Source organism: Schistocerca americana, chromosome 6, assembly GCF_021461395.2.
Source record: "Schistocerca americana isolate TAMUIC-IGC-003095 chromosome 6, iqSchAmer2.1, whole genome shotgun sequence".
Lineage (NCBI taxonomy): Eukaryota > Metazoa > Arthropoda > Insecta > Orthoptera > Acrididae > Schistocerca > Schistocerca americana.
In genome coordinates, this window is record NC_060124.1 from 335560406 (window position 1) to 335587639 (window position 27234).

General features: G+C 38.6%; 1 protein-coding gene across 1 annotated transcript in view; it reads right to left on the reverse strand.

Moving 5' to 3' along the window:
* Nucleotides 1–19886: 19886 nt before the first annotated feature.
* The window catches only part of LOC124619327 (odorant receptor Or2-like), a 31777-nt gene continuing 24429 nt past the window's right edge, over nt 19887–27234 (reverse strand). The window contains exon 5 of the mRNA XM_047145635.1: nt 19887–19970. Within this exon, the coding sequence (XP_047001591.1) occupies nt 19914–19970 (57 nt within the window). The 3' untranslated portion in view covers nt 19887–19913. The remainder of the gene's footprint in view (nt 19971–27234) is intronic.

Below are 27234 nucleotides of genomic sequence, written 5' to 3' on the forward strand. Positions count from 1 at the left end.
AAAATTTTTTAGCCTGGTTCTTGTACAGCTCTATTTTTGTAATTAATCTACATTTTATATTTTTCTGTAATTAATTTTAGGTTTTATTTTCTACTGAATGCTGATTCTGGGGTATTTTAACGATTGACGTCTAAGGTTTATTGTTATATGAAGATCAGTTTTTATATTCTTTTGGTATATGTGACTATTTTTAAGAGCTTCTTCTATTTAATAGTACTAGGGGGTGGTTGCTCTGCACTTGCATGGGATTCTAATTTATTTGTAACTAGAGTTATTTGTAGTAATCTGACAGCTATCTTACGGTATGTACGACGGAGGTTACGTTTGGTACCACAAAATCTTCCCCTCTTCACTGCTCCATTCACGAATGTCAAAAAGACTGTCGAGATGTATGTGGTAGGAAGTAACATGCTGCCACAGTCTTCTTAAAACATACGCTCACGGTATTTCAATAACAAATCTCTCAGTGATGGAATTTTACCTCTCTTGTAGATCTGTCTCTCTAGCATCTTAAGTAAGTCCCGAGAACAAATTATGCGATCTCGTCAGAAATGTGCGGTACTGCTTTTGATCTTCTCTATCTCTTTCAAATCAACGATGGTAAGGGTCACAAACTGATGAACACGTGTATCGGAAGCCACTTCGTTCGACATGAATTATGTTTTCTGAAGATTCCCCTGTTGAATCTGAGCCTTAGGTCATTCTCGACGGATACTCCTTGTTATTTTACAGCCGTTTCCATGTTCAATGTTTTGCCCCAAAATAGGGTATTCCAACAGTACCGGATCTCTTCGCCTATTTATGTGTAACTAGCTTATAAACCAGGCATTGCCCAATTATTCATTTTGCCAGTTTTCTTTTATAAACGAAAAAATAAACTGTGTTTGTACCATAATATTGAAAAAATTTCATTTCTATGTTTTCGTGAAAAAGCTTTTGAAATTATGAAACAGTTTCTGTGGGCGCAATTATAAATGTCTGTGTGGCAACGCCCCTTCATAGCTCTATATACAGGTATTGTTTCCGACTAAAGCTGTTAACGATTTGCAAATGAAATTTGTTGAAATCGCTGTCAGGTCTCAGAGACTTCCTTAAGTCGACTGTAGGGGTGTCTTAGTAGAAAAGAGCAAATGCATTATAGCTTCATGCATAATGTGGCACCGAACGAGGTGGCGCAGTGGTTAGCACACTGGACTCGCATTCGGGAGGACGACGGCTCAATCCCGTCTCCGGCCATCCTGATTTAGGTTTTCCGTGATTTCCCTAAATCGTTTCAGGCAAATGCCGGAATGGTTCCTTTGAAAGGGCACGGCTGATTTCCTTCCCAATCCTTCCCTAACCCAAGCTTGCGCTCCGTCTCTAATGAACTCGTTGTCGACGGGACGTTAAACACTACCCACCACCACCATAATGTGGCAATTTGTCAGGTATCTCGGTGTTTGTGACGTCATATCTCTTAAAATACGTACTGTAGAAAGACATATTGTTGTAGGTACATTCAGCGGCACATATGGGTACCGTCTCCGAAAAATGTTGTGAATAGAGCTGGAAACAAAGAAGAAATAAATATAAATGTCATGCATGATGTGGCAATTTTTCACGCATTTCAGTATTTGTGCTGTCATATGTGCTAATCTATGAGACATAAAACGATTAAATTTTGTAGGAACTTTCAGCGGCACTTTTCGATACTTTATGCAAAATGTATTACGAATACAGATAATAGCAAAGAAGTAATAAACTTAAATGTCGTGTCCAATGCAGCAGTTTTCCAAGCTTCTCAGTGTTTATGACGTCGTATCCTATGAACAGTGTGTGGTATCACGATATAATTTTGTAGGTGTATTTAGTGGCGTAAGTGAATACTATTTGCGAAATTTGTTACTAATGGAGTCAGCAGTAGAGAAGTAATAAGTTTGAACGTGATGCGTTACGAGGCGTTTTTTACGTATCTCATTGTTTACGACGTTATATCTTCGTAACTATGACAAGTAGGTATTTCTTACCACCTCAGCGATGTTGCCTGGCAATAAAGGGTACGTGTACCTAGTTTGGCTGAAATCGGTCCAATGGCGTAGGAGGAGATCTGAAAAATACACACTTAAACACATACATACATCCATTTATATAATTGTATGGATACCTTACATACAGTTACATTAGGGATCAACAGCCTCTGCATGTTCTCATGCCTACTGGCATAGTAAACTTCCTATAGGCGACAGAATTATTGTTGCATTGCTTCTGTTCGTGTGCCTTTGATGAATTTGATAACGTCGCCCGACGTTGAATCGTATTTTCCAGCAAAAAAAAAAAAAAATCGGCACACGGTCTCTGTTGAAAGCTAAGAATAACAAGGTTCAGTGTTCGTTTTATTTCGTTCGTCATCGGAAGTACTACAAAGTCGTAGCCGTTTCCAAATTAAACAGGTATATTCCAAGTTTGTTACTGAAGATACATTCTCTCTTTTCTATCTTAGTTGTGAACTACAACTTGAAATCCTAAAACATCTTCTCAGCACGCCGATCAGAAAAAAATTGTGCTTTATTTCCGGTATAAAGCTGGTGATCAATAAATGAGACGTACATGGTCTCTGTGCCTCACGTCGCAGGTTATTCTTATATCGAGGCTACTGTCTTCAGTGTGATTTTCGTAAGTATATTTACAGATATACTATACAATGTGGTGACGACAAACAGTTTGGTGCCTTTTGTTTACGCAGTTTAGGTGGTAAAAATAATGTCAATAGCCACATGCGACGTATAGTCACATAAGTTTAAAATCAGTTCTTACAAGATGGAAATTGTTCTGAAATTCCTTACATTTTATTTGAGAACTCTATTTAATTACTAGTGAATCACTTTCTTTTAAGTGAATGTTGAGACTTCTGAGTAATAAAGAGCAAATATGTGGTGTTCACAAGTATCACTGTTTTCAAACATTTTAGACAAAACAACGAACAATAACACTGATATCTGATTACAATTAATCTGAGTACAATTATCTAAGTAGTATCTGATTACAATCTTACTCATTGACCACCAAGAATTAAGAGGTAGTAACAGTCTCTGACGGGTTACAGTTCTCTAACCTACACCATTAGTTGAAACGCGTAACACTGATCATTTCATAGTACTGTGACTGCGCATTATAATCTGTTTGTTCGGAATTCAAATATTACTGCTAATAAGCTCTATGTGTACACATTTTCGCTATTCTGGATTCTCCACCGTGGAAATTAGTTTATGTTACGCTTTAGTAAATTGGGAGATCCGCAATTTGGTTTCTGGAAAGGCAGTTTTTTTTATTTTGGTCTGACCAAATGTTCCTTCCTGGAATGACATTTTGTATGATTCGGATAAGGCGTTTGGTTACGTAGACTATGAAGTATTATTAGAATTTTCTATTACTTAAGAAGACTTTTATGTAGACTATGGTATATTATAGCCGAACATATAACAATCTTATTGTATGTAATGCATACAATTATATTCAATCTTGTCTTGGAATTAGGAATCTAAAGATTCTTTTACACGCTGACATTTGGGAATTAACTAATAATCAGTTTCGGTACTGTAATATCAATGTTCAATAGGCTTCCATACTAGGGACGTATTTATTCTGTGCTATGCACTGTATAACATAACTCTGCTAACTGAAAACAGTATAAGCGTTGCGGTTGCTATGTCGCAATTAGTGGTGTGCAAAGAAGTAGATCTTTGTTGACAGCTATAAGACGAGCTTTTGACACCTATGAAATGCAGTAGAACCAGTTTCATACAAACAAAACTGTAGTGATAATTTTGTCGAAAGGATATACTTTCGTTTTATTCTTAGAAACGATTTAATTTTGTAATTTAAGAACATTCATAATCTGTTATGATGAATAAATACACCAAGGAATACATAAATCATGTCACATACGGGACGTCCTTGATGGTTATAAGTTTATTTCTAATATAGTCAACGTGTAACACCCTTGGAAATAACGACGTTGGAATAAAAAATTATATTGTTCAGTGTTATCAGGTATTTTCTCTTGCAAATGAATAAAATTGTTGTACTTCTATGTTTTTCAGTTGGAAAAAGAGTTGATAAACAGAAATTGCTCATCTCACGCATAATCGATCATTGCTGAAATCCGTAGTTGTTTGTCACAAAATTGCTCTGCAACGTAAGAGCTATATGTTTGCAGTACCAGCTGATGGTCATGTTTGTCCTTCGCCACTACTAGAGCAATTTCAATTATCAATAATGGATGGATCTTCTTTCCTAGATTTCAGAATTACGCTTTATCAGTTAAGTAATTACATACCTACTGCCCATTATATAGTTCCGTCGCTGTAGTGTGTTCCTGGTGTGATCTCGGTTACTGGACATGTGTCAGATAACTGGTGGAAGTGATGTGGGCTGACATTCTCTCCTGCATTTGCTCGTTTTTGTAGGAATTCTCAAACACTATTGTGTGGTATATTTACCCCTATTACGCGACGTAGTTCATTGAGGATCTAGTTTTTGTTTCTTCCGAATGCTGTATGATTAATTGATTTTTGTCGTTTTGAGGTGAACTATGTACCAGGATGTTTGGAATCAATTTCTGTATTTTCTGTTCCTTATCTTATGTGGACTGACTCAGCATTTTCTATTCCAACAGTGTAACGTAAAGTGGCTCTGAGTGTCAACAATATTGCCTTGATATGTAGATTGAACTTATGGCGCCCTTGATAAGTTTCTGAGAAACATTCTCCTCTGCCATCCCACTTTGCCTCAGATGTAGGTCCTGGACAGAGTCAAGTGAGTACTAGCTGGAATAGCACAGAATAATTTTCACTCATGCAGTGAATATTAAAGAATTTTCATTTGAAGGTATCTGTGATTTCTTCCTGTGGATGATATTTTCGGATCATGAGCACTGAGTCTGTAGGTTGTTCCCTCTTGAGATTGCGTGTGATACATGCTGGTGCCGGCCGCGGTGGCCGTGCGGTTCTAGGCGCTGCAGTCCGGAACCGCGGGACTGCTACGGTCGCAGGTTCGAATCCTGCCTCGGGCATGGATGTGTGTGATGTCCTTAGGTTAGTTAGGTTTAAGTAGTTCTAAGTCTAGGGGACTGATGACCTAAGATGTTAAGTCCCGTAGTGCTCAGAGCCACTTGAACCATCTGAACCATACATGCTGGTCAGCATTATAAGGGAAATATACTTAAAGACAACAAATAAATGCTCCAGTACTATGAAATTATGAAATTGTAATTATACATAAAAAGCACAAATACATAAAACATTGGCTGACAAAGAGGATCTAACTGCAAGGTCAAGTATGCAGTAAGGAAGCGAACAGAAGAATAGAACCAAGGAACCTAGAATTTGAAAACACTGGTGATGGAAGATATTATGTTGGGAAAACCGGTAGGGGGCGGGGCATTGGTAATCAAAATTGGAGGAAATGACACAATGCCTAAATTCCAATAGACTGTTTTCGGTGTTGTCAGGAATTTTTTTTTAAGGAGTGCAAGATCTGGACTTTCTGCGAAATGATGAGATATTGCTGTTGCCATTGCATGAAATCTTTAAAGTTGTTGTTGGGTGGGAAACAGAGACTCCAGTATCACGCAAATGGGTAACAAGAGCAAATATCCGTAACATTTGGAGGAAGAACAGATCTTGCACTACTTAAAACAGTTTAGTGACCACAGGCTGAACTGTCAGTTGAAAATTAGGCACCATACCATCGTTTTGCATACTCCCCGCCCCATCTCTACCGACGTTCTCATTACAGTTTCTTTCACCACGGGTTTTGTAACTTGTAGATTTCTTGTTTATTCGCTTTCTTTTTTCATAGCATATCGACTCTAGCAATTTTGTTCCCTTTCGGCAGTCAGTATTTCTACATATGTGTACTTCTTATGTCTAACATTATTTTATACCGTTGGACCATTTGTTTGTCCCTTTTCAATATCTTTCCCTTATAATGCTGACCAGAATTTTAAATAATTTCTAATAACTATAGTGATTTTTTGATAACTGTAACCAAAATTATTTTAAGTCTTTTTTTAGTGTAGACGTTATTTAGCATCTCATTAAAATTATTTTTAAATATCTTTAGCTTAGCAGTTACTACAGTATTACCGTAATATCTTCATTTTATACACAATGGTTTTGTTGCTATATTATCTGTGCTCTATTTCTCTACGTACACTTTAATGTTTACGTAATGGCTCCAAAACTGTGCTGTTAAAAATGCTACAGTCTTACTTCCTCGGCACTTTCACGCACTCTGTCGACGTGCTCCACCACTTGTCAGTTGCCTTTCCTCGGCACACAGCCCAACATTACTTTTCTCCGACACTTGGTCATGCCCTAACTTTTATTCAGTGACACGACCTATCTGCTGCCACTATCTGCTACCACTAGGTGTAGCTTTTCTCTGCTTAGAACGGTTTCACTGAACTAGTGTGGCACCAGTTCTTTACTTTAGCTTAAGTTAGTTTTCCCATAGTTTTTCGCGTTTTGTACGCCATGTCCCCTATTCCGTGGCGTCTCTAATATTGGTGGGTTGGCTTTCCACTGGCACCATTAACTGCTTAGCTTGCCAATGTGGAGTCCATCGTGTGGGGTTGGCTTTCCACTGGCACCATTAGCTGATTAGCTTGCCAATGTAGAGACCATCATGTGTCATCAGCGAAAGTCTTTGGTCGAGGTGTTTGATTTGCTGGCTTTATTGAGGCCTGCGGAGGTCAGTTGGCTGAGGGGCACGTGGCAGGCAGGTTGTGGCTTTTCGGAGACTCCGGCTGTCCGGCGCGGATCTCTAGGAATGGCGTAACTTTAAATCCGTCGCGGGCAAGACTGGCCGGCTCGCTTAAGAGCTGGTAGCGGCGGCTCTGCGAGGAGAGATGGTCGTAGCACGCAACCTGGTCGGCAAGTTCCTGGCCTATTCTGCAAACTTAAGGTTTACGCCATCCCGCAGTTCGTCTTTGTGGGTTGGAAGCAATTACGCCCTGGCTGGAGAATGCTGCAAGTTGTGGCTCCTTCTCATCTAAACTGAGATAAGTGTTATTTTCTAGTTTTAACCACCTGATATTGTAAGGGCATCCGTTTGTTCTATCAAATGGGATCTGGTAACGCAACTACCAGTGTCTAAATGCATGACCCTCGGCCAGCGTTACTAATTGCAGATTCTGTTCTAGGCCATATTTCGTGCAAATGTAAGAGTAGTGACAGGTTTCGTGAAGGAAATTGTTTGTGACACGATCTGTGTGGCAGGCAAGATTGTATGTGCGTATGCTTGTCTTGTTGTATCAGTGCGTGCTCACATGATTGGTAGTAAATATTAGTAGTTTGAAGGACTGTTAACTTTAACCTGTTGGTACCCGCTTGCCATTAATCTATATGTTTCCTTTTTACTGCCCGGTCATTCTTGTGTGAAGTTTTATTCCCAAAGATTACTGTTAACTTTTGATCTGTGTTGGCAGGGCAGCTTTAGCGGCAAACGGCGCGTTCCTGTTTAATGGAACCGTAGCAGAGGCGTGTTTCTTTGTTGGCGTGATGGCACTCCGATCGTCGCACGGCGTCTGGGTTGACCGGCAGTCGACAGCCCCGACGAGCCGCAGTCAGAGTGGCTCAGGTTAAGTAAAGTTGATCCTTTCATGCGTACCATGGCGGTGTGGCCCCGTTCGTGCGGGGACCAGTAGTGAGAGCTGTTTGGTGAATTTTAAGAGCTCAGGAGGTTAAAGTGTCTTTGCCAAGCCTCAGTTTTTTCCTCACTTTTTCTCCGTGAGTGTTCTTTAAAGTTGGCGCCCTTATCACTACTTCTCTGCGTGTGCAGTTTAAGATCTGTTACTTATCAAGATAAACTGGCCAGCCTTACCTTGATCCACAGACATTAGAGAAATATGGCTGCTCGTTCCTTGTTTGCTGTCATAACTGTCTGCTGTAGCTCTCTGGTTACTTTGAATTTTGGGCTAATGTTTGGTTATTAAGGATTGCGTCAAAGTTACTGCTGGTCTGTTCCAAGTCCAAGTACATTGCATGTACTTCAACTTCTCTTCATATGTGGTAAATTGTATATTTATTAAGCCTTGCTCTTAAAGTATGGTAGGTATATATGTGCGGCCATTTATGTTTAAATTTTATGTCATTCTAGTTGTTCTGTTTGAGGGACTGTGCAGTTTATTGTTTAGGGGATTTTTTACTAAGGGTTATGCATTGCTAAGGGCCTTCCAACAGCTTCAACCAGTGGCGTGTCTTATGAAGAAACCGGGATTTGGATGAATGCTGTTTGTCTGTGTAACGGTCAAGTAGGCTTGAAATTTTGTTAGTAGATTTAACAGCTATTATTGTAATTTATTTTGTTGCAAAATTGTGTGTTAAACCCTCTTGCAGCCACGCTTAGTTTATATAACGTTTTTGTTTTCATGAACTCTGTCCTGGTTTTAATGGTATAATTGTTAAAACTATTTTTTTAAAGATTTACACATATTTCTGTTGCCTTTAATAAGTTTTTAAATTGCGATGTTAATATTGTCATTAAGTAATAAAGTGTATACAAAAACAACAAATGACAAATGTGTGGGCCCACCTTCGACTTTTTCCCCTTAAGCCATCCCATGCTTAGTTGCCGGGTGTCACCCTGCTTTAGGTTAACAAAGCGAGACTTCCGGGTACAGTTAATTCTTGGGTTTCTTTTCCGCGATCACTCAGCATCCATTTCAACTGGCATTGTTAATGACAAGTGCCAAAGTCTAGTACTAAATTAGCTTTCATATTGTTAATTGCTTTTGTACACATTTCACCTGATGATGCCGTTATAGTATTAAGAAACCACCCATGAATAACCTTGCAATTAAGTATCATCAACAGCTAAAGCGATTTCTGTAAGTTAATATTAATAAGAAATTTTGAAAGAAATGTTTTAACGTGTACCAGCTAAGCTGTGGATGCCCATGTCGTAAAATCACACGATAAAAGACACTGGATGTATTTCATATTTGTCTCACACTGTCATTAATTAGTAGAACTGTGCTGTGCCTTAGAAAGCCTCGTGTAGGTATAAACATTTTCATGTATTGTTGTTACTATCACTTTTATTTCCCTGAGTGCAATAATCAAACGGATTATGGTAAAATCATTTTGTAAAACAGTTGTATGAGTCATATTAGTGTCACAATACTTTTATACACTTATTTATTATTATCCTGGCTTTATCTCTGATGTTTGAAGTATAACAATGATTCTAGAAGCTTTTATTATTACATTATAGTTTCTATCGGTTTTTCAGTGTCAGTAGCATAAGTATGTATGTAGTCCATTTTATGTACATTGCTACATTCATTGTTCGTTTCAGAATAATACCCAGAAAAATGTTAGCTTCCGTTTTGGTGCTAAGCTATAGAGTACTCGGTCCAGAATGTTTTTCAGTATTCATATAACTTGGGAAGCAGTCTGAAACAAAATTTTACGTTTGCGGACGAATGAAATGTTTGTACAGTTGGACTATTCTGTACGGAAAAAGTGAGGATGGAATGGTGTGGCACATAGGGAATTAAGAAAGGAAAGTAAAGAATAGGAATATAAGATAAAATAAAAGATATAAGAACATAGGGATGGAAGAAGAAGGCAGACCTGAAAGACAAATAAACACCTACTGCCAACCAGGTGCGTGTGAGTGTCTGTATGTGGGGGGGGCGGGGGGGTGGAAAGTTTTACTAGTGTGTTACAGGATAGGGACCTTCGCCAATCCTTCAGAAAGCACATTATCAACTTCACCACCACAGACCCGAAATGCTAATTCAAACACCCTACTACAGAAAGATTAAAAAGAGAGAGTAGCAAGGAAAAGTGCTTCTACTAAGAACCAGATTAAACTCTGAAGAAGACTCATTACTCAGTCACATTTATAACTTGATATTAAATGTTTTAGTTAAGTCAGGAGAGTAAATTATTATATCTATTTACAGTAACTTAAGCTAACCTCAATTTAAAGTTACTAGTGTGTTACAGGATAGGGACCTTCGCCAATCCTTCAGAAAGCACATTATCAACTTCACCACCACAGACCCGAAATGCTAATTCAAACACCCTACTACAGAAAGATTAAAAAGAGAGAGTAGCAAGGAAAAGTGCTTCTACTAAGAACCAGATTAAACTCTGAAGAAGACTCATTACTCAGTCACATTTATAACTTGATATTAAATGTTTTAGTTAAGTCAGGAGAGTAAATTATTATATCTATTTACAGTAACTTAAGCTAACCTCAATTTAAAGTTATATAAAACCGATTATATCCCTCCACATATATTTTGAAGGATCTGGAGATATTTCAGTACTCCCTTCAGTTTCATTGACCATCGACATTGGCAGTCCAGTTGTCGGCCATTGCATGATGCTACATATCGTCACACCATTACAGGGCACCAATCTGAAAGAGGAAATAGCCACGCCCACTGAGACGTTCGAGGCGTCACCGTAATAGTGAGTTGTGTTGGATAAGAGGGACACTTCTGTTTTGACCACTGTCATCAGAGAATACCTACATCTGCCTTCAATAGCTAGTAGTTGTAACATCACACCAACACACTCATTAGTCTCTGTTATACAGTGCGTTATATGGCGTTGACAGAAAAGTGTTTATCGTAAATAAAGTCGACCCACAAAGTTCGTTTTCCTACCGACTTGTGACTTTCATGCATCTCAAACTTTAGCACCGTTTCTTGTATTTTGCTCTCAAGACACTGAATTGCATACATAATTCCATGTATGACCGTTCAGCCCCAGCCATGGAATGCGAGAAAGTTAGGTGTATTATTTTTGGTTGCCAAATTGGGATAACTGTTCTCTTTGTCCACCTCCATAATCGAAAGCTGAACATGAAACTCACATTATTTATGGAACTTATCACATACTAACTTAACAAACATCCGATAGTAAATGTCATACTTTATTACTTTTATTATCAGTATTTCTAGACCACAGTCATTAATATTGGTTGTCAGTATTTGTGAGCCACATCATGTGATAAGTCTTTTCTACATTTGTGTGCACATCACATAAATGCATGCTACTGAGAGGCCTGCGTTCCACCAGTCACAAGGTAGTGGACCAAAGTGGTATATTGCTACTAAGCAGTACCTCAGCGTGATTAGCTCTCACAACAGCCCAAAAGGCTACTGATATTATTAAATATAACATATTGCATACAACAGTACTTACTATTCCCACTTCCTGACATATACTACATGTTATTAATGTTATCCTTCCAATAGTGGACTTAAGTGTAGAATAATAATGTTTCTTTCTCTGTAGTATATACTTCCTTTGACTGAAATAAAAATCATCGAATTGTTTATTCATCTAATATGTAACATATTCAAAGCACAACCAATATGTGAAACATGTACAGCAGATCTGTTGCCATTATTTGATAAACTTCCAACTTCCACCTGTAGAACAGTAACATAAGGAATCATTAATAGCAGCAAGTATCAGCTTTTCAGTAGCAAATTATTAATACTAACTGAAGTCACTACTTTACCTTAGTAATAAGATGTATCACTTCTCGATAACTCACAACTCACTTTAAAAATGAAGCATATACTTTGATATGCAATTCAAGTCACTATTCCTTATTTTAAGTCCATAACATAGTGAAATAATATTTTGTCTTGAGAAAATAAGTCTTAATGAAAGCATTCTACAATAAATTTCATTGCTGGATCAGAGTCCAAACGAAAATAATGTTAATTCTTATTAATAAGTGAAACTTCCGCTTTGAATGTAAAGAAAGACTGTGCTGGTAAACTTCTACGTTATTTGATACTGAAACGGCTGAGTAAAACTAAACGTACTCAGACAGTTTTCTCTTTACTTATTCTGATCATCTCTAAACTGATACGCAATATTTTAGCGCAACACAGTCTGACTTTCAGTAATCCCTACAAAAGAATAGCCCAGACTAGCAATAACCTATACCCTTCATGAATCACTTACCTCACAAAAAAATTCGGCACTCGAGCTACTGCAATACAGCGAGCGCCAACACTTCCAGCTAAATTCTAACACTGAAGGCACTAACTACTGATAGACACATAGCTAGCAAATGAAAGATTTTGAAATAGAACAAACAATGTATTCACCTTAATATTGTTCAAAAGTCATAACATACATATAAATTCTTGACATCTATTTTGGCCAATTTTCTTTCTCTGACGGACACACGTCCAGATCGTCCGCTCACATTAACATCTCAAAACTCTGGTATCTCTCCCCCACATCCACCACTGCTGGCGGCTCACCACCAAAGTGCAGTCAGTGATTTTAGTACAGAGAACTACGTGGCGTCACCAACATAAAAACCTAAACATCCTAGGTACATAAGTACCACCTTCTTTGATAATTTACAAGTTGAGTTTCTTCATTGCAGAATCTTACATCATAAGCAGTTGCTGTGTGATGGGGTTATGAGTGTGAAATCTGTAAAAAGATTGGTACAGGTCTCTATATAATTACTTATTAACACTTTTCCAGACTCTATTCTCGCAACTGACTTCAACTGTGGCATTTGATGAGGAACATATGTTACACTCCCAATAGATACATCATGTTTGAGTTGATTTTCAAAAAAATTTTGATGTGATGTGAAAATGTTTTTCCAATAATACTAAAGTCTATCATTATTTGATGCTTTTACTGAACACTGTAATCTTACAAGATTTTGAGGGGACCCTTGAGCGATCCATAGTGTCGTTGGCTCCATGCTGACCTTGATGTTGTGTTAAGACAAATAATGCATTGCAAAAAAGTTTCCACCAACACATAACATTATATGACGTTTCAAAATACGCACCTGACTACTGTTTAAAAGCATAACCTTTCCCATATTCGCCGATAGGAGCGGCTGAGCGGTTCTAGGCGCTACAGTCTGGAACCGCGCGACCGCTATGGTCGCAGTTCCGAATCCTGCCTCGGGCATGGATATGTGTGATGTCCTTAGATTAGTTAGGTTTAAGTAGTTCTAAGTTCTAGGAGACTGATGACCTCAGAAGTTAATTCCCGTGGTGCTCAGAGCCTTTCCCATGTTTACCAACATGTTTACCAATAGATATACGATAAAAGTACTGAAATTTTTGCATTTCTAACTGTGATGAAATATCCCGAATTTAATGACGCAAGCTGCATGCCAGTATCTGAGTTTTTCTGATTTACTGGTGTGGGGAAGCTGTAGCTAATTCGCTATTGAAGTAGGAAGGCACTGTCAACCGTTTACAGATAAACAAATACACTGTTTCCTGCTGTACGTGATGATATTCTCATTTTATATGACCATCTGAAAACAAGATCATTAATAGAGGTCTTATTTACAGAAAATTAGAGGCATGACTATTATTGTAGTGCTTGAGCAGAATTAATTAGAGGCTGCAGCTGAAGGAAATAATAAGCACCGAGTATATTACGATTAAAATATTAGTTTGAAGACAAGAAAACAACTGAAACTAGAACTATAAATATTCCCTCCTCGCTGAAGTTTTGCGACTGACAGATCAACGATAATTACTGGTTTTAAACTAGCATATAGAGAAGAAATAGTGGGCTAAGAGTGTGTTGATGGCAACTATACCGTACTGATTTGATGGAGGCGCTTGTGTGGTTTTGATGAATGATTGCCATGTTGTATGACATTAACGAGAGGAAGTACATGATTTCTTTGTATTCTCCTTCAGAAACGCTCTGGATTGTACTTTGTGTAAAATTATTGACTGTTAATTTTATGTGTTCCTGTTTTTCGTAGCATTCTTCCCTCACATTGGTGATGCAGAAGGTACTACGCTTTCTAGCGAATCTGGTTGTAAAATATGTCCGATTGTATTCTCACAATTACATTTGTTTGAACTTTACTATTAATGAAGTGGAAATAGGTAAACGAAAATATGAGAATTTGTATACTTAGGCCACAGTACTAATAATTTCCATTTATTTTAAGGAGACTTCCTGTGTGTTATGGTTGGAATACCGTGGAGAAAACGTGTTAATTATATGTAATGATCGTATGTCATGACAGGACCACCCACGCCAAGAAAGTGATTTCCATAAACAAACAATTGTATATGGTGCTCCAGAAATACCTAGTATGTGTAGCTAGAGAAGAGTAAAGGTACTGTGAGTGGTGCCTACTGTATGGCCTTAAGGTAAGATGGTATCCTCAAAATGTATCCTAAGGTAAGGCTCAGTTTTCTTCTCTTTTCCTTTTTTTTAAATCGGTCTTATGTTAGAAATTTGTATTGTAATTTCAAGAAGGCCTGCTGAAAAGTGTCTGTAACAGTTTGCTGTTACATGTTGCCGTAATGCATCTGTAGTCTATTAACTTCTTGTACGATGAAGGACTGTTTCACATGCAAGGTATTTCATTTATTTCTTTAGATTTTCTCTGATTTGCATATGGTTGAGAATGAAGAAGGGCAACTCAAGAAACGGAGAGATAAATGTCACTAAACAGTATGTCGACCACGGAAGGACGGATATGGGGAAGTGCAGCCACTCCTTACCAAAGTTCATCTATACACAAAGAATAGCACCACAAAAACTGGCTGCTGTCGGGGCAACACACCACTGGTCTACCATAAAACTATGCTATTACGACGTAACCTGGTAGAACTGCAAGACATCTTCAAACGACGGTGGAACAACTAATCTACAGTGAGTGGCGCACTAGCTCACGTGAGTACCGGCGTCAGTTGCCTGGGAGGACAGATTTGTGGAAACTGGCTTCCACTGGTTGGAGTGGGATGATGATTTTCTCCTGATCGACAGGCGAGCACTGCCATTGCAGATCGTCGAATGAGGGCAACAACCCCTCCGTCACGAGCCCCGTCGTATCTGACACCCTGCTTACGGTTGGACGCTGCTTTGGAGTTTCAGCCCAGCATGATCTCTTCCGGTGACCTACCTGTATTCGTGAACAAGTCTCTCAACTGCCTATCGCACATCCAGTTTCCTCCTTGTTGTTGTTGTTGTGTGTCTGTGTGTGTGTTTGTGTGTGAGTGTGTGTGTGTGCCTGCGGATGAGTTTAAGACTGAAAAAATGCATGCAGCAGAAATTACAAGTGTCTTCCGTCTCTGTTTGTGAGCAAAAGATTTCGGTACAGTGCAAATAGTTATTATCTGCTATTTGTATGTAATATTGATTTATGTTAGAAGCATTGAGAGGTGCAAGTGGGTCCAGTTTGTCACCTTCCGAGATAAAAGTGTTTTTTTATACAATTATTTTTCTTATTATTTAGGTTTACAAGAGCTGACAGAAGCAGGTTGCTCCCCTCATCTTCTTTGTAGGCCCTACGTTGTAACACTTCATGCCTACGTTTCTTTTCTTAGAAAGAGGATACCTGAAACTGATTTGAGTTTTGTTTGTTTGCCAGGACCTTAGATTACTATTTACATAAAACATGTTTTTCTGTGTGTGGGCTTACAACATACTGCTGGAATGTCATCCATCATGTAAAGACAGAAAACATTCCGTACAGTTGGTTTAAGACAACAGAAGATGTTATGAAAAAGTCAGCTATTTGCTATACTCACAACTCTTCTGTAATTTTTTTTCCGAAGCATCATATTTTCACCAGGCTGCACTGTAGGCTGGATTCTGCATTACTCCGTGTCGCTGCTCACGCCGTCCCTCTTGGAGTCCCAAGTTTATCTTGTGAGCGATAGTCGGAAGTTTTAGCAAGAATTTCAGTTAAAGTGACAACAGTCTGCCTGAAGGGACACTGTTCTGGCGTAGGTTTTGGTACTGAACGAATACTGGTTTTCCACTTTGTCATGCAGCTGTATATATCTGGGTGGGATAGCTACTTGGTCTTTGTGTAAAATGCGCTATCCACAGGTATTTCACTTATGTTTCTTACTGGTCCTATTGATCATATTACATATGCTGTAATTTTTGGCGTCGATGATTTATTTAAATTGCAACTATACGCTGTATTCCTCTGTAGTCAGATACATGGGCCTACAGCTAGTTATGTTTCACATAGCCATGACCCCTCGTTCAAATTAGTCTCTCTCTCTCTCAGCTATTGGTAAGCATATCATGTTGATCAAGCAAAGTATTTGAATAATAGATAACCTGTAACACAAGTAAACACAGATATTACCGCATATTTTATTAATATGTTGATGAGTACAATTCTTAATATGCAAATGAATATTTAAATTTTGCGCTGAAATCAGGCCCTCTTTGATGTAGTTTTTGGTTATTAAAGTTCTCTTCTCTACCGATTACGTGAAAAGCACACCTTTTTTTCTTGCTGGAAAACCCTACGTGCCGCTCGTGTGATCACGAGACCGCAGGTAGAGGCACCTAGCTGAATGGATGCCGCCTTATTGTGAGTTGTAGCAGTGGGAGGACAAAGTTGTGTGTGGATGTCGTGGAAGTGTGAGGGCAAAACTGAAATATTAAAATTTAGGATATGCTGTCGAGGATACAAGAAAAACGCGAGTATTACAAGTCAAATAATGGAACAAGTGGAGAAACTGTCGCATATATTGCATGTTTATTATTTCACTATTTTTACTTTTCTAGTTACAGTAGATCATCTAAAAATAAAACTATTGGGCAAATAAAAAGTAAAAATGGCATTTGTAGGGCCACAAACGTTAATAGACAGTTGTTGTAGATAGACCAAACATTCGAAAATGATAAAATTAATTAATCATTCAATTCTGTTGTAACAACTTCACAACTCAGAACTGCCGTCGCTCTATGCAGATGTTAACTATATGATTGCCATAGTAGATTGTTTTTAGAAGTATTTTATGGTCTGTTGTGACGTATTTTTACCATGAGTTTCGTTTTCGTTTGTTGTGAATTCCTTAGTCTGCTGTTTCGCACTTGTGTAACAGCAGTTCGATTTAACAATTGTTTCATTATGTCTGCTTAGTGTACACTTGTGACCTCTAGCAACCAGTTTGCTGCTCGCAGACTGGTGGGTGTCATGTATTCTGGTTCAAGTGCTCTAGTGTACATTTAGCTTTACTTCTTTTTCCCCCAAATAAATTTCATCTAATAGCTTGTTTTATATTGTGTATATTTTTTGTCCTATGTTTGTCATTTAAATGTTAACAAGTTTATGCTGTTACATAGTTAACTGTAGTCTTCAGTTCCAACAGTGACAGTACAGCTATGTTTTGAATGTGTGCACATCTCCAGTACTGTATAATTAATGTGTTACAAGGCCACATATTCAAGTATGTAGAGCTGTGTATTTCAAGAGCTTTTGTTCATGGTATGCAGTGGTAAGGTGTGGGGCCATGAAAGACAGACAGGTGATCGATACTGACAGCCATAATCTAGTTAACTGCACATGTCTTTATACTTTCAGTGATAGATTTAGGCACAAGGTCAAAGCCCTGGTTGTCTACAGAAGCCACGAGAATGACAGGCCACAGTGTGTACCTCACAGCGTGTGACACTATAGTCTTAATAAGTGCCAGAAGCTGACTCCGGCAGGGATTGGGTAACTATTTCATACGAGTTTAATAATTCATAACTGTGCCTTTAAATGCATGCAAGCTCTCGGCAGCGCATGAAAAAGTTAAGACCGTTAGCGAGTACCTTGCGTGGAGGCGATATTTCACGAAGTAAGGCGAGTGTGATGTCAGAAGCTCGTTGTAGAGTCCGTATTTCTCGAGGGCCTCGATGTCTACCGACTGCCGTCGCAGACGCCACTGGCGGCGGCAACAACACGATGGTCAGTCAGAGACCTCGCCTGGAGTCAGCTGACACGGCAGTGCTCCGACTGTCCACTCCAAGACGAATCCTCCAAAACCTGCTTCCGCGTGACTCTTGAGGGATTTAAGTTATTTTGGTTTCCTGGCGTTTTACTATTCAAGCAAATCATTTCATGAGAATTTAGTAACAAGTCAGAAACGATAACATATCATTTGAGGGACACGAAGCTGACATATGTATAATGATAAATGTGAATATGTTTCATTAATTACAATAAATTTAAAATACATAAATGACCTGTTGATTATCGTGAATAGCACTCAAGGTTTTGACGCAACAGCGGAATAAATAAAAGTCGTTCTTGCCGGGATCTTGCTCTCTCTCCCCCAACTAACTGGATACAAGATTGTATCATGTACCTCATGTGCTAGGTCTTAAACGTAATTAAGCTTACAATTACATTACTTTTTTGACATTTTCTCTTCCTTATAAGCAATTCAGAAAACTCGTAGAGTGCTTCGCATATTTCAGATGTCAGGAGATACTTGACATATAGCAACTGCCTTAATACGGAAATGATTAACGTACCTTTATCTACGTAGTTAGTATGATTCAGAGTGTAGATGCTAACCTTTCTTGAGGTTAAATTACTCATCGAACTTGAATATCTTGCTTTTAAATTTTCCACTACAGTTGCAATGACAAGCAAACTGAAAACGCCAGCCAACATACGTGCAGATTTATCAACTTCGCTAAGAAATCTGGAGACGCGTGCAGTGACAAAATGTGCTACCTTGACGTGTTTCTCACTTATATAAAAAGTTCAGACACCGTTTTTTTGCATCAGTCTACTTTCTTAGTAAAAAACATTCACCAAACAAAGTTTTCCTACCTGAATAACTCAGTTTAGCTTCACAGACGTAACAAGTGTTGTATTTAGTGAAACCTCTGTCCTGATTATTGGCTCCTATAAAACAATAATGCAATGTTGATAGCGATGGTACGCTATGCTCGTTTTCTCGTGTTTTCTTTCATTCCTCTTGAGTAACGCTTCGTCACAGGTACATGTAGCACTCCAGTTACGGCACGGGATTCAAGTTCTAGAGCACTGGTTTCAAATCCACTTTCGACCACCCACATCTAGATTTAATGTTTCCCTAAGTCCTGTAGCTCGTTGATTGCACTGATAATGACAAGGCTGAGTTCCGCATTCACCACTGCATAAGCTTAGATTGTGCCCTGTCTCAGAATAATTTGTACTCCACGAGACGTTAAACGCCAAAGTTTCATTCTTCCTTCCTCCGAAATGTGGACTAATATCGTATCAATCTAGTGTTAGTCCATAAGGTGAAGGTGTGAGTTAGTCAAAATGACAGCACAGAAACTTGTTCCCCGCGGGAAACAGTCTGTGCTACAGGTAATAACTCATATCGGGAGTGTTTAGGTGCGCCCTCAGTGATTGATAGATTCTGCACGTGCGTTTCTTAGACTACAACATTCCAAAGAATATTCGGATGTTTAGTAAGACACTGCAACAAATACCATTCGCAGATTGTATTTCAGTACTTCGGTAATCTCTGGCCAATCCCAGACTGTGCTTAGCTTTCTTGATGACTTCTCCTTGGATAGATCGCCTACCGTCTGAGCTTCATCATACGAACTATGTGAAGGAACCTATCGAGATTCATTCCTACGAAAGCCTCCTCCTTGAACAGTTTCCTAGAACTGCTACCGAGTGCCGTCGGGGCTGATCAGTAATTTTGGTGCTGTCAACGCTATTTTTGTAATCCATTTGACAAATGCTACACCTGTGTCGTAAAGCACTGTTCCTCTACCTCTGATTCAATACATAGTTCCGGATAGAAAGCTACCGTTTGTACATTTTCAAATATTTATTAGATATCCTTTCCACCTGGGCCTTATAATATTAGAGATTATATTTTGGCCTTACGTGTTTATTTTTAAGAAAGTATTTCGTTTATTTCGATGTGATGTGATGTGTGTGTGTGTGTGTGTGTGTGTGAGTGTGTGTGTGTGTGTGTGTGTGTGTGTGTGTGCGCGCGCTTGTTTGGGTGAACGCCTGTTAATCTACGGGGAATGATGAACTTAATCTAATATTATGAAGCATTTCCAGTACCAATTTATTGATCATTGTAGGCAAAGAAGGTCGGAATTAGCGAAGCAAACTGAAGTCAGGTATTTCTATTCATCACGGAAATTACGAAGAACAGTGAAGAATGAATACGACACATTCAAAACCTGTAAGAAAACAAGAACGTGTTAGAAACAATGTATTTTGTAATGTAAATTAATTACAAAAAGCTTATCTACTTAACTGTGTATGTAGACGTCAAATGTTACGCAATTAAACACTGTTGGGTGTAAAATCAGGAATACCGGACAGCCAGCAAGTTGCACAAAGTGGTAGATTTCAAATAAGCTTGACTGCGATTTCGACAGATCTAATCTCGTCTTCTCCAGAAGGACACACAACTTCACATTAACTCTTCTCTCAGTGCAAGCTGCTTCCACATTACATTTATCGGCAACGGTCTGTATGTCCATATGTAAAAATTAAGAACCCTAGAATCAAGTGCTTATCACATCAGTAAATAATATACATTAGAAGAAAAATGGCTGTGAGAACTATGGAACTTAACAGCTATGGTCATCAGTCCATTAGAAGAAAAGACCATGTTAGTAGCTACACGCTTGAGTTGGCATGTAGCAAAAGCATTGCACCAGGTAGACGTATTTTTTCACGACATTCGAGGAGCTGCCAGGAATACCGAGAACTACATTGCAAAGGACATGGGCAAAAGAAAAGCCTGTGTGCTGATTGTACCGCACGCACATTTAGGTAATGAAGAACACGGCAGGGTCCAAGACGGCAAAGGACAGGCACGGCCACCCAAAAGTGATACTGTTCTCAAGAAATCATTTCTCGAATTTCACTATAATGCCGAGAGGTAGGTTCCTGGTAGCCCCTCAACGACACTCTAGCCGAGAAGCCAAATATCATGCTGAAGTTTAGCGCCAACAGATAGCTCACAGTCCTGGATCTCCCTCCGTATTTGGGCCCAGCCGACTTCTGGTTTTTCGCCAAATTGAAGTTGGCAGTGAGAGAACACCATTACGAGGCAGTGAAGGACAACTAGAAAAACTGTACTGCAGTATTAAGTGCAATATCAAAAAAGGGCTACAGCGACTGTTACAGAATATTTTTACAACTATTTCAGCTGCGTATTGATTCAGGGTGAGACTATTTTGAAGAAATACGGTGATATGGTGATCATAATCCATGATTTTTATTTGTCATAGCCACAGTCCAAACAGAAGTGGGACGTATTACATACACTAAATTCCAGTTTTTGTCTGGATAACATTGTCCAAGAAGTAACTGAAAATATTCCAAGTCAACCGGTCTCTAAGAAGTTTTCGGGAGGTCTCCCTTGGTCATGAGGAGAAAACCGCAGCTGGAAGTTCACTGCAAAAACATCCCCAGACTGGCATTCTGTGTGCACCATGCCCAGAATGATGGGACATTTCAATGGAAAAGCCAACCAATCTTCAATGGACTGGATCTCAAACTACTAGCTCTCCTCCTTGGAGCAGGGAATACAAAATAAAATAAAATAAAATGAAATAAAATAAACAAAGAGTGACTGGTCCGCTCTCGGAACGTTGGTACGTAGGGTTTGTGGTGGAAGTCACCTACTTTATTGCGCATACTCCATCTCTGGAGCAAGCTAACCAGCGTTCTGTGCATAATTATGTGCCCAGCAGCTTTTATGAAGAAGCACTTTCCCCTGTCTCCCAATAAGAGTTTCTCAACATTAACGTGCGCGGTCAGATTTCAGGCTCTCAAACGCTACAACAAATTTTCCCATCACCTTTAACTCATGCTTCTTGCTCTTTCCGTTTCTCAATCAGTAACGTCACTTTCTTTTTCTCTTTCTTCATAATATTTTGATTTACCAATTTCCTATATCTGTCTCTTCCATGCCTTTTCTCATTCTCTCATATTGATATCCATTGCTGCTATTGCTCACAGCTTAAAAGTACCTCCGAGTAACTTGTCTCTGCTGGTTTAGGCATGAGCGAGGGTAAGCTTATCCCTTTCCTCCGACTCCTTTGTGTTTATGTTAGTAGTTATCTTCAGATTATCAATATCACCACACAAAAGAGTGCAAATTCCGAAACTCGCTAGGTAAAATGGAATAGTATTTTCTGTAACTTCCGATGGGAGTCTAATCATCGAACTGGAATGAAAACAGACAACACGGCAGCTGATCTCTTCTGATCAGCCATTGTTTTTTTATTATTCAGACTGGTGTACACATTAAAAAAGACTGGGAGACATTAATTTAACTTGTAGGAATGACAAATAATTTCAGAAACATCAAAACGATATTTACTCGCTACGCTGAAGAGCTGACAATGGTCCCAAACTATGACATCCTATGCATGCTTATACCGACTAGAAAGGTGGGTGGGTGGACACTGAGAGTAATAAACATAAATATTAACGTGTTTTGGCGGCAATTTGTGAACTGGAATGAAGTTTTCTAAGAAGAAATTCGAGAACGTATACAACAGAATCTGCCGGATATCTCCGCGCTACTGACACACGTTTAAGCATCACGGAAAAGGACTGGTATACTAAATTGACACTGGCCACCCTAGTGTGGAATTCACTACGTTGATCAAAGAATGCATGCGATTAAAACTAAAATGTAAATGTAATACTTGGCTGGCGAAGTTTATAAAAGGAAGGTGAACAAAATCTTGCAATAATATTATTTATCTGCTCAACTTAGAGAAAGTGCAAGTTGACGGCATTTATAAAATTGATTATCAGTTAAAATGGCGTCCAGAAGCCTCTGCGCACAGCTGAAATCGTGGCAAACAGTTATTTGTAACAGTTTCGATCAAAACTGGTAGGTATTGTTCGAAGAGTGTCACAGACAGCGAAGATTTTTGACTGTGAAAGCTCATCAATCTTGACATGTGTCACATATTCGCCCATGACCAAACTAGATGTCATGCAGTGATGTATCATTAAGTGAAGTACCTGTATCCATCCCCCGTCTTGATCAATTTTCCGAATTCTACACAATTCTTCACAAAAAAGAGGTGTTTCTAACTTCTTACATACAACGTTTCATAGGTTTTTGTATCCCACAACGGAAACTGCACTACGTATTTGTCTTCATAGTTTTAGAATCATGGCTTTCTGGAGCATGGGCCTTATCTGAAATTGATACCTTTGGCTTTCTCTGTCATTCCTGAAAAGTTGATCATTGTCACTGAAACGCCTGATACAACCAGTGCTCTTCCCCTGGAAAGGAACTCGGTCCATCACGAAATATCTAAACAATGAGAAACGCCAGACGCGTAGCACTAAAATGCATGATGTGTACAAAATATAGGCACAAAAATATATAATCGAAAGGAAAATGCACGTGCATAGTGAGTGTCCAGAACTGAGATGTTAAATATCGAAATGTTCTTAATACTGTTCATCCTCTATCACTATCTGGCTATCAGTGTAGAGAGAGGATTTTCACATTCTCTTCTCGCGAAAGACTTTCATCTTCGTTAGTGTTCTATCACAGTATGGTTGAGAATGTGGCAAGAGAAATCTGAAAAATCGGTATGTCATTTTTATTTAATTCAATAACTTTACTCCCTAACCTTACAGGCAAATGTAAAGCGGGATTTTCGAATAATGACCCACACCAGCCATTAATGTATTTATGCAATGAGGATTCCCCGAAATTACATCTCTGACCTTTTGGTTGCCTACATTCAGAGACTGGCGCAACAACATGTCATCGTTGAATGACCCTGATCTTGATCTTCACCCTGAGTTCAGGACATTTCTAAGATAGTGGACTAGAGAAATGTATAAAGTTTAAAGTGGTGTATAGTGGGAAATTTAGAAACTACCTGTGGCACTGTGCAGTAAATTCAAAATTCAAAATTACTTTTTCTACCAATTATGTTGCACGTGCGTGCACTTACACACACACACACACACACACACAGATACACACACACACACACACACACACACACACACACACACACACACACACACGTTTTTTTATACTTGCATCATTCCCCAAAGTATTGGAGAAGTATTGATATTGACTAAACTCTTTGCATTCACCATCATCAGTACATTCCACGTCTCCCCGTTTATGTCAAATACTGTTTTATCTAATCATCAGCAAATTCCATTCCAGCTTTTGTAATATATTACAGGAGAATGGCAAAGACCAAAAATAACCGACTTAGTAGGTGAAAAATGTGAAACTATTAACCCCAGCAGCACCAACGGCTTTTAAATAACTTATGCTACTAGTTCCATGCCCACTACTAAAATGATAAATGATACAAAATTAATTGTTTTTCAGTTTTGTTAACAACATATTTTTAAAGAACTACTGGTGTGTAAGTAGTGGCAGAGATTTAAAATATCTTTTAGTATTGCCTTAGCAACACCAACACATTTTCAACAACGTCTGCTACCAATGGGTAGAGAGGGAGGGGGGAGGGAGGGAATGTGTGGCCATCACTAATAAACTAAAAATGCAGATTTTGTTGTGTTTTCTTAACTTTCGTTATCAACATACTTCTTGGATGGATGCTGATGTCTAAGTAGGATTGAGAACCTGAAAGTATTGAAAATGTCATTCCTTGTCAAAAAGTTACATCTAATGTTAGGCATTAATTAAACTTCAAGTTTCGGATTAAATGTAACTGAAAAATTAAAACAGTTAAAAGATCTGGTAGAAGACTTCATTGTGAACAATAAATACGGTCTTCAACATTTTCCAGTATAAAATACAGTGCCAAGTTACAATATTTACAAAAGACGGTAATAACGTACCATCCTGTTGCTCTTTCTGGGTTTAATGAGGGTTCATGTTAGACATAAATTTTGTGGTGAGATGCCCATGTGTTGCAAGAAAATGAAAGCGTTGAAGTGACGACTATGATGGTTCAGAAACAAATAATTCAGCAAGATTAATAGCTCTTGCCTTTATAGTCCCTACCAGCTTAGTCAATAATTGTTGACGTCTTTGCGTGTGTAGTGATACAATTTAACATTTCATTATTTTAACAATTCTGAATATTTGTGGCTTGCAATAGTACTTAGTCTCCAAGTTAATATTTTTGCAACCTCTCATATGTCACTGACTATATGAAAACGCATGTGAGCTCTTCCCACACAAAATGATACTTAAAAAAAGAAGTTATCTCTTTTCTGCACAGAAATTTCATATTTCAATAAATCTAGAGGTTCTAGAAACGTTGTCGCCTGAGAATGTTTTATCAGCGTGTTCAGGCTTGCTGATGCCTAATCTACATGTGTGTGTGTGTCCCTTCCTGGTGTTGGAATACTATTTTAGACCTAGTAGCTGCACATACAGTGCCAGCTCCCGGTTATACCATAATACCTAAGATTTTGACAGTGGTGGGAGCCCTCATACGGCGAGAGTTGATGCACACAGGAGCATTGTTGAACATGGTCAGTTTGGTGATCCAGGTAATATTGCGTGGGGATATATCACGTTCCATGGCTTTACTGATCAAATGCTAGAACACAGTACACACGTTGGCCAATGTTATTGTGACAGAATGCTCCTTCCTCACGTCTGTTTCTTAGGGCTGTACATGGCTCTGAATTCTCTTTGATGGATGAAAATATCTGACCTCATTGAACAGCGCCGGTTGAGGAGATCTTGAACCGAGATATTCGGCGAATAGACTGACCTGCCGATAGCCCCTAGATAAATCCCATCGGGCTCGAGTTTGATGTTTTGGGGAGACGTATTTCAGAACGTCCACTTACACCAACTATCACACTGCAGTTGTAAACAACGCTAGTGAAGAGATGGGACGCCCTACCATAAGAACACTTTCGAACCTCCTGTTCAGCATAGGAGTTTGTCGCACAACATGTTTTGCTTTCCGTCTTGATCACACAACCCATTAAAAACCATCTCCCATAATTTTTGCTGTCCAGGGTGCCATCATGAATGGTGGTAATTTCAGTGCAATTACTGTTTTTGAGAAAAAGGTGTCATTTCTGTTCGTCTCACTGCGTATTTGTTTCAGTTACCTTTTGTAGCAGATGTTTCGACGATTTGTCCAAGTTTCATCGAGCTATGTAACTTGGTGATGACATATGCAAAATTTCCTCTGATCCTAAAGCTTATCAGACCACTGTACATATCCTGTAAATTCTGTGTTGGCTTAGTGCTGAAAATTCTTTCAATGGGCGAGTCCATAGAAGTGTCACGACCATAGGGCACTTAGCAAACTTATTTTTCACCCTTAATTCTACAGGAGATGGTGATGACTACTTGCAACGCCTAAGCGTGACGCACTGGCAACTCAGTCACAATAAAGTAATGGCGAAAACTTGTGCTGGGTATGGGGTCGTTCTGCTGTTGGGATGTTTACAGCATCTGTGATAGGCCAATAGATCTTTTTTAACTCTCGGAAGCAATCAGCCTGTAGTCAGATTATGACCTGAGATTCAGTTTCAAAGTACAATGAAGAAAGTCTACAATTTACATCATGTAGGATGAAGGTTAGTTACTTAGTTACATATTCCATAGATCATTCGAGAGACTCTTACATCGAAATGATGTGAAACGAAGCTGTTTAAAGGTTGTATACATGATTAGTGTTAACATTGAAGAACACTTTTTCCTTTTACTGCCTCAGTTGTTAAGCAGAAATTCGCCAGTGGAATACAAGAAACTGTCCAGGAGAAATAATTTTAAATTAGATTTAAAACTTGCTGTATTAGCAATATCTAAAACAATGTAGTTAGATTGCATGGCTCCTTGAGGAGCTACCCACATAACCTCCATGGGTGAACACCACGTATTATACTTAGTGTTCGCTTTTATGCACTCAGTACTTTGTTTCGAAGTTGTGAGGTACCCAAGAAAGTTATTCTGTAAGATATTATTAAGTAGAAAAATGCAAAAAGTTTCAGCACATTGAAACGTTTATACAAAGAGCAAAAGTAGAAGAACTTCATTCTTTGCGAAGCTCAGTCATATACTTCTTCCACTTGAAATTTTCATCACTATGTACACCTGAGACGTTGAAGTAGTCCCACCTACTAACTGATACTGCTCACATGCTAGATCAATTGTTCCTATTATTCTATTTTTTGTATACCTTTGAATGTAGTGTATCTATTCAAAATTTAGGGAGAATCTATTTTCAGAGAACCACTCAATAATTATCAGAAAAATATAATTTACAAAGTCTTCCCTTGTTTCCTCTCTAATGGGATTTATTATAACACTAATATCATCTGCAAAATGTATATAAGAAGTAACAGTGGACCCCAAAATTGAACACTGATTTATGATTTCATGATTTCACCCCAGCCATTAAAATGTTCTTCTTTTAAAATATTGTCTAAATCATTCAAGACAAACTTTTCCATTCTCTTTCTCAAGTATGATTCAAACCAACTATTTAAAAA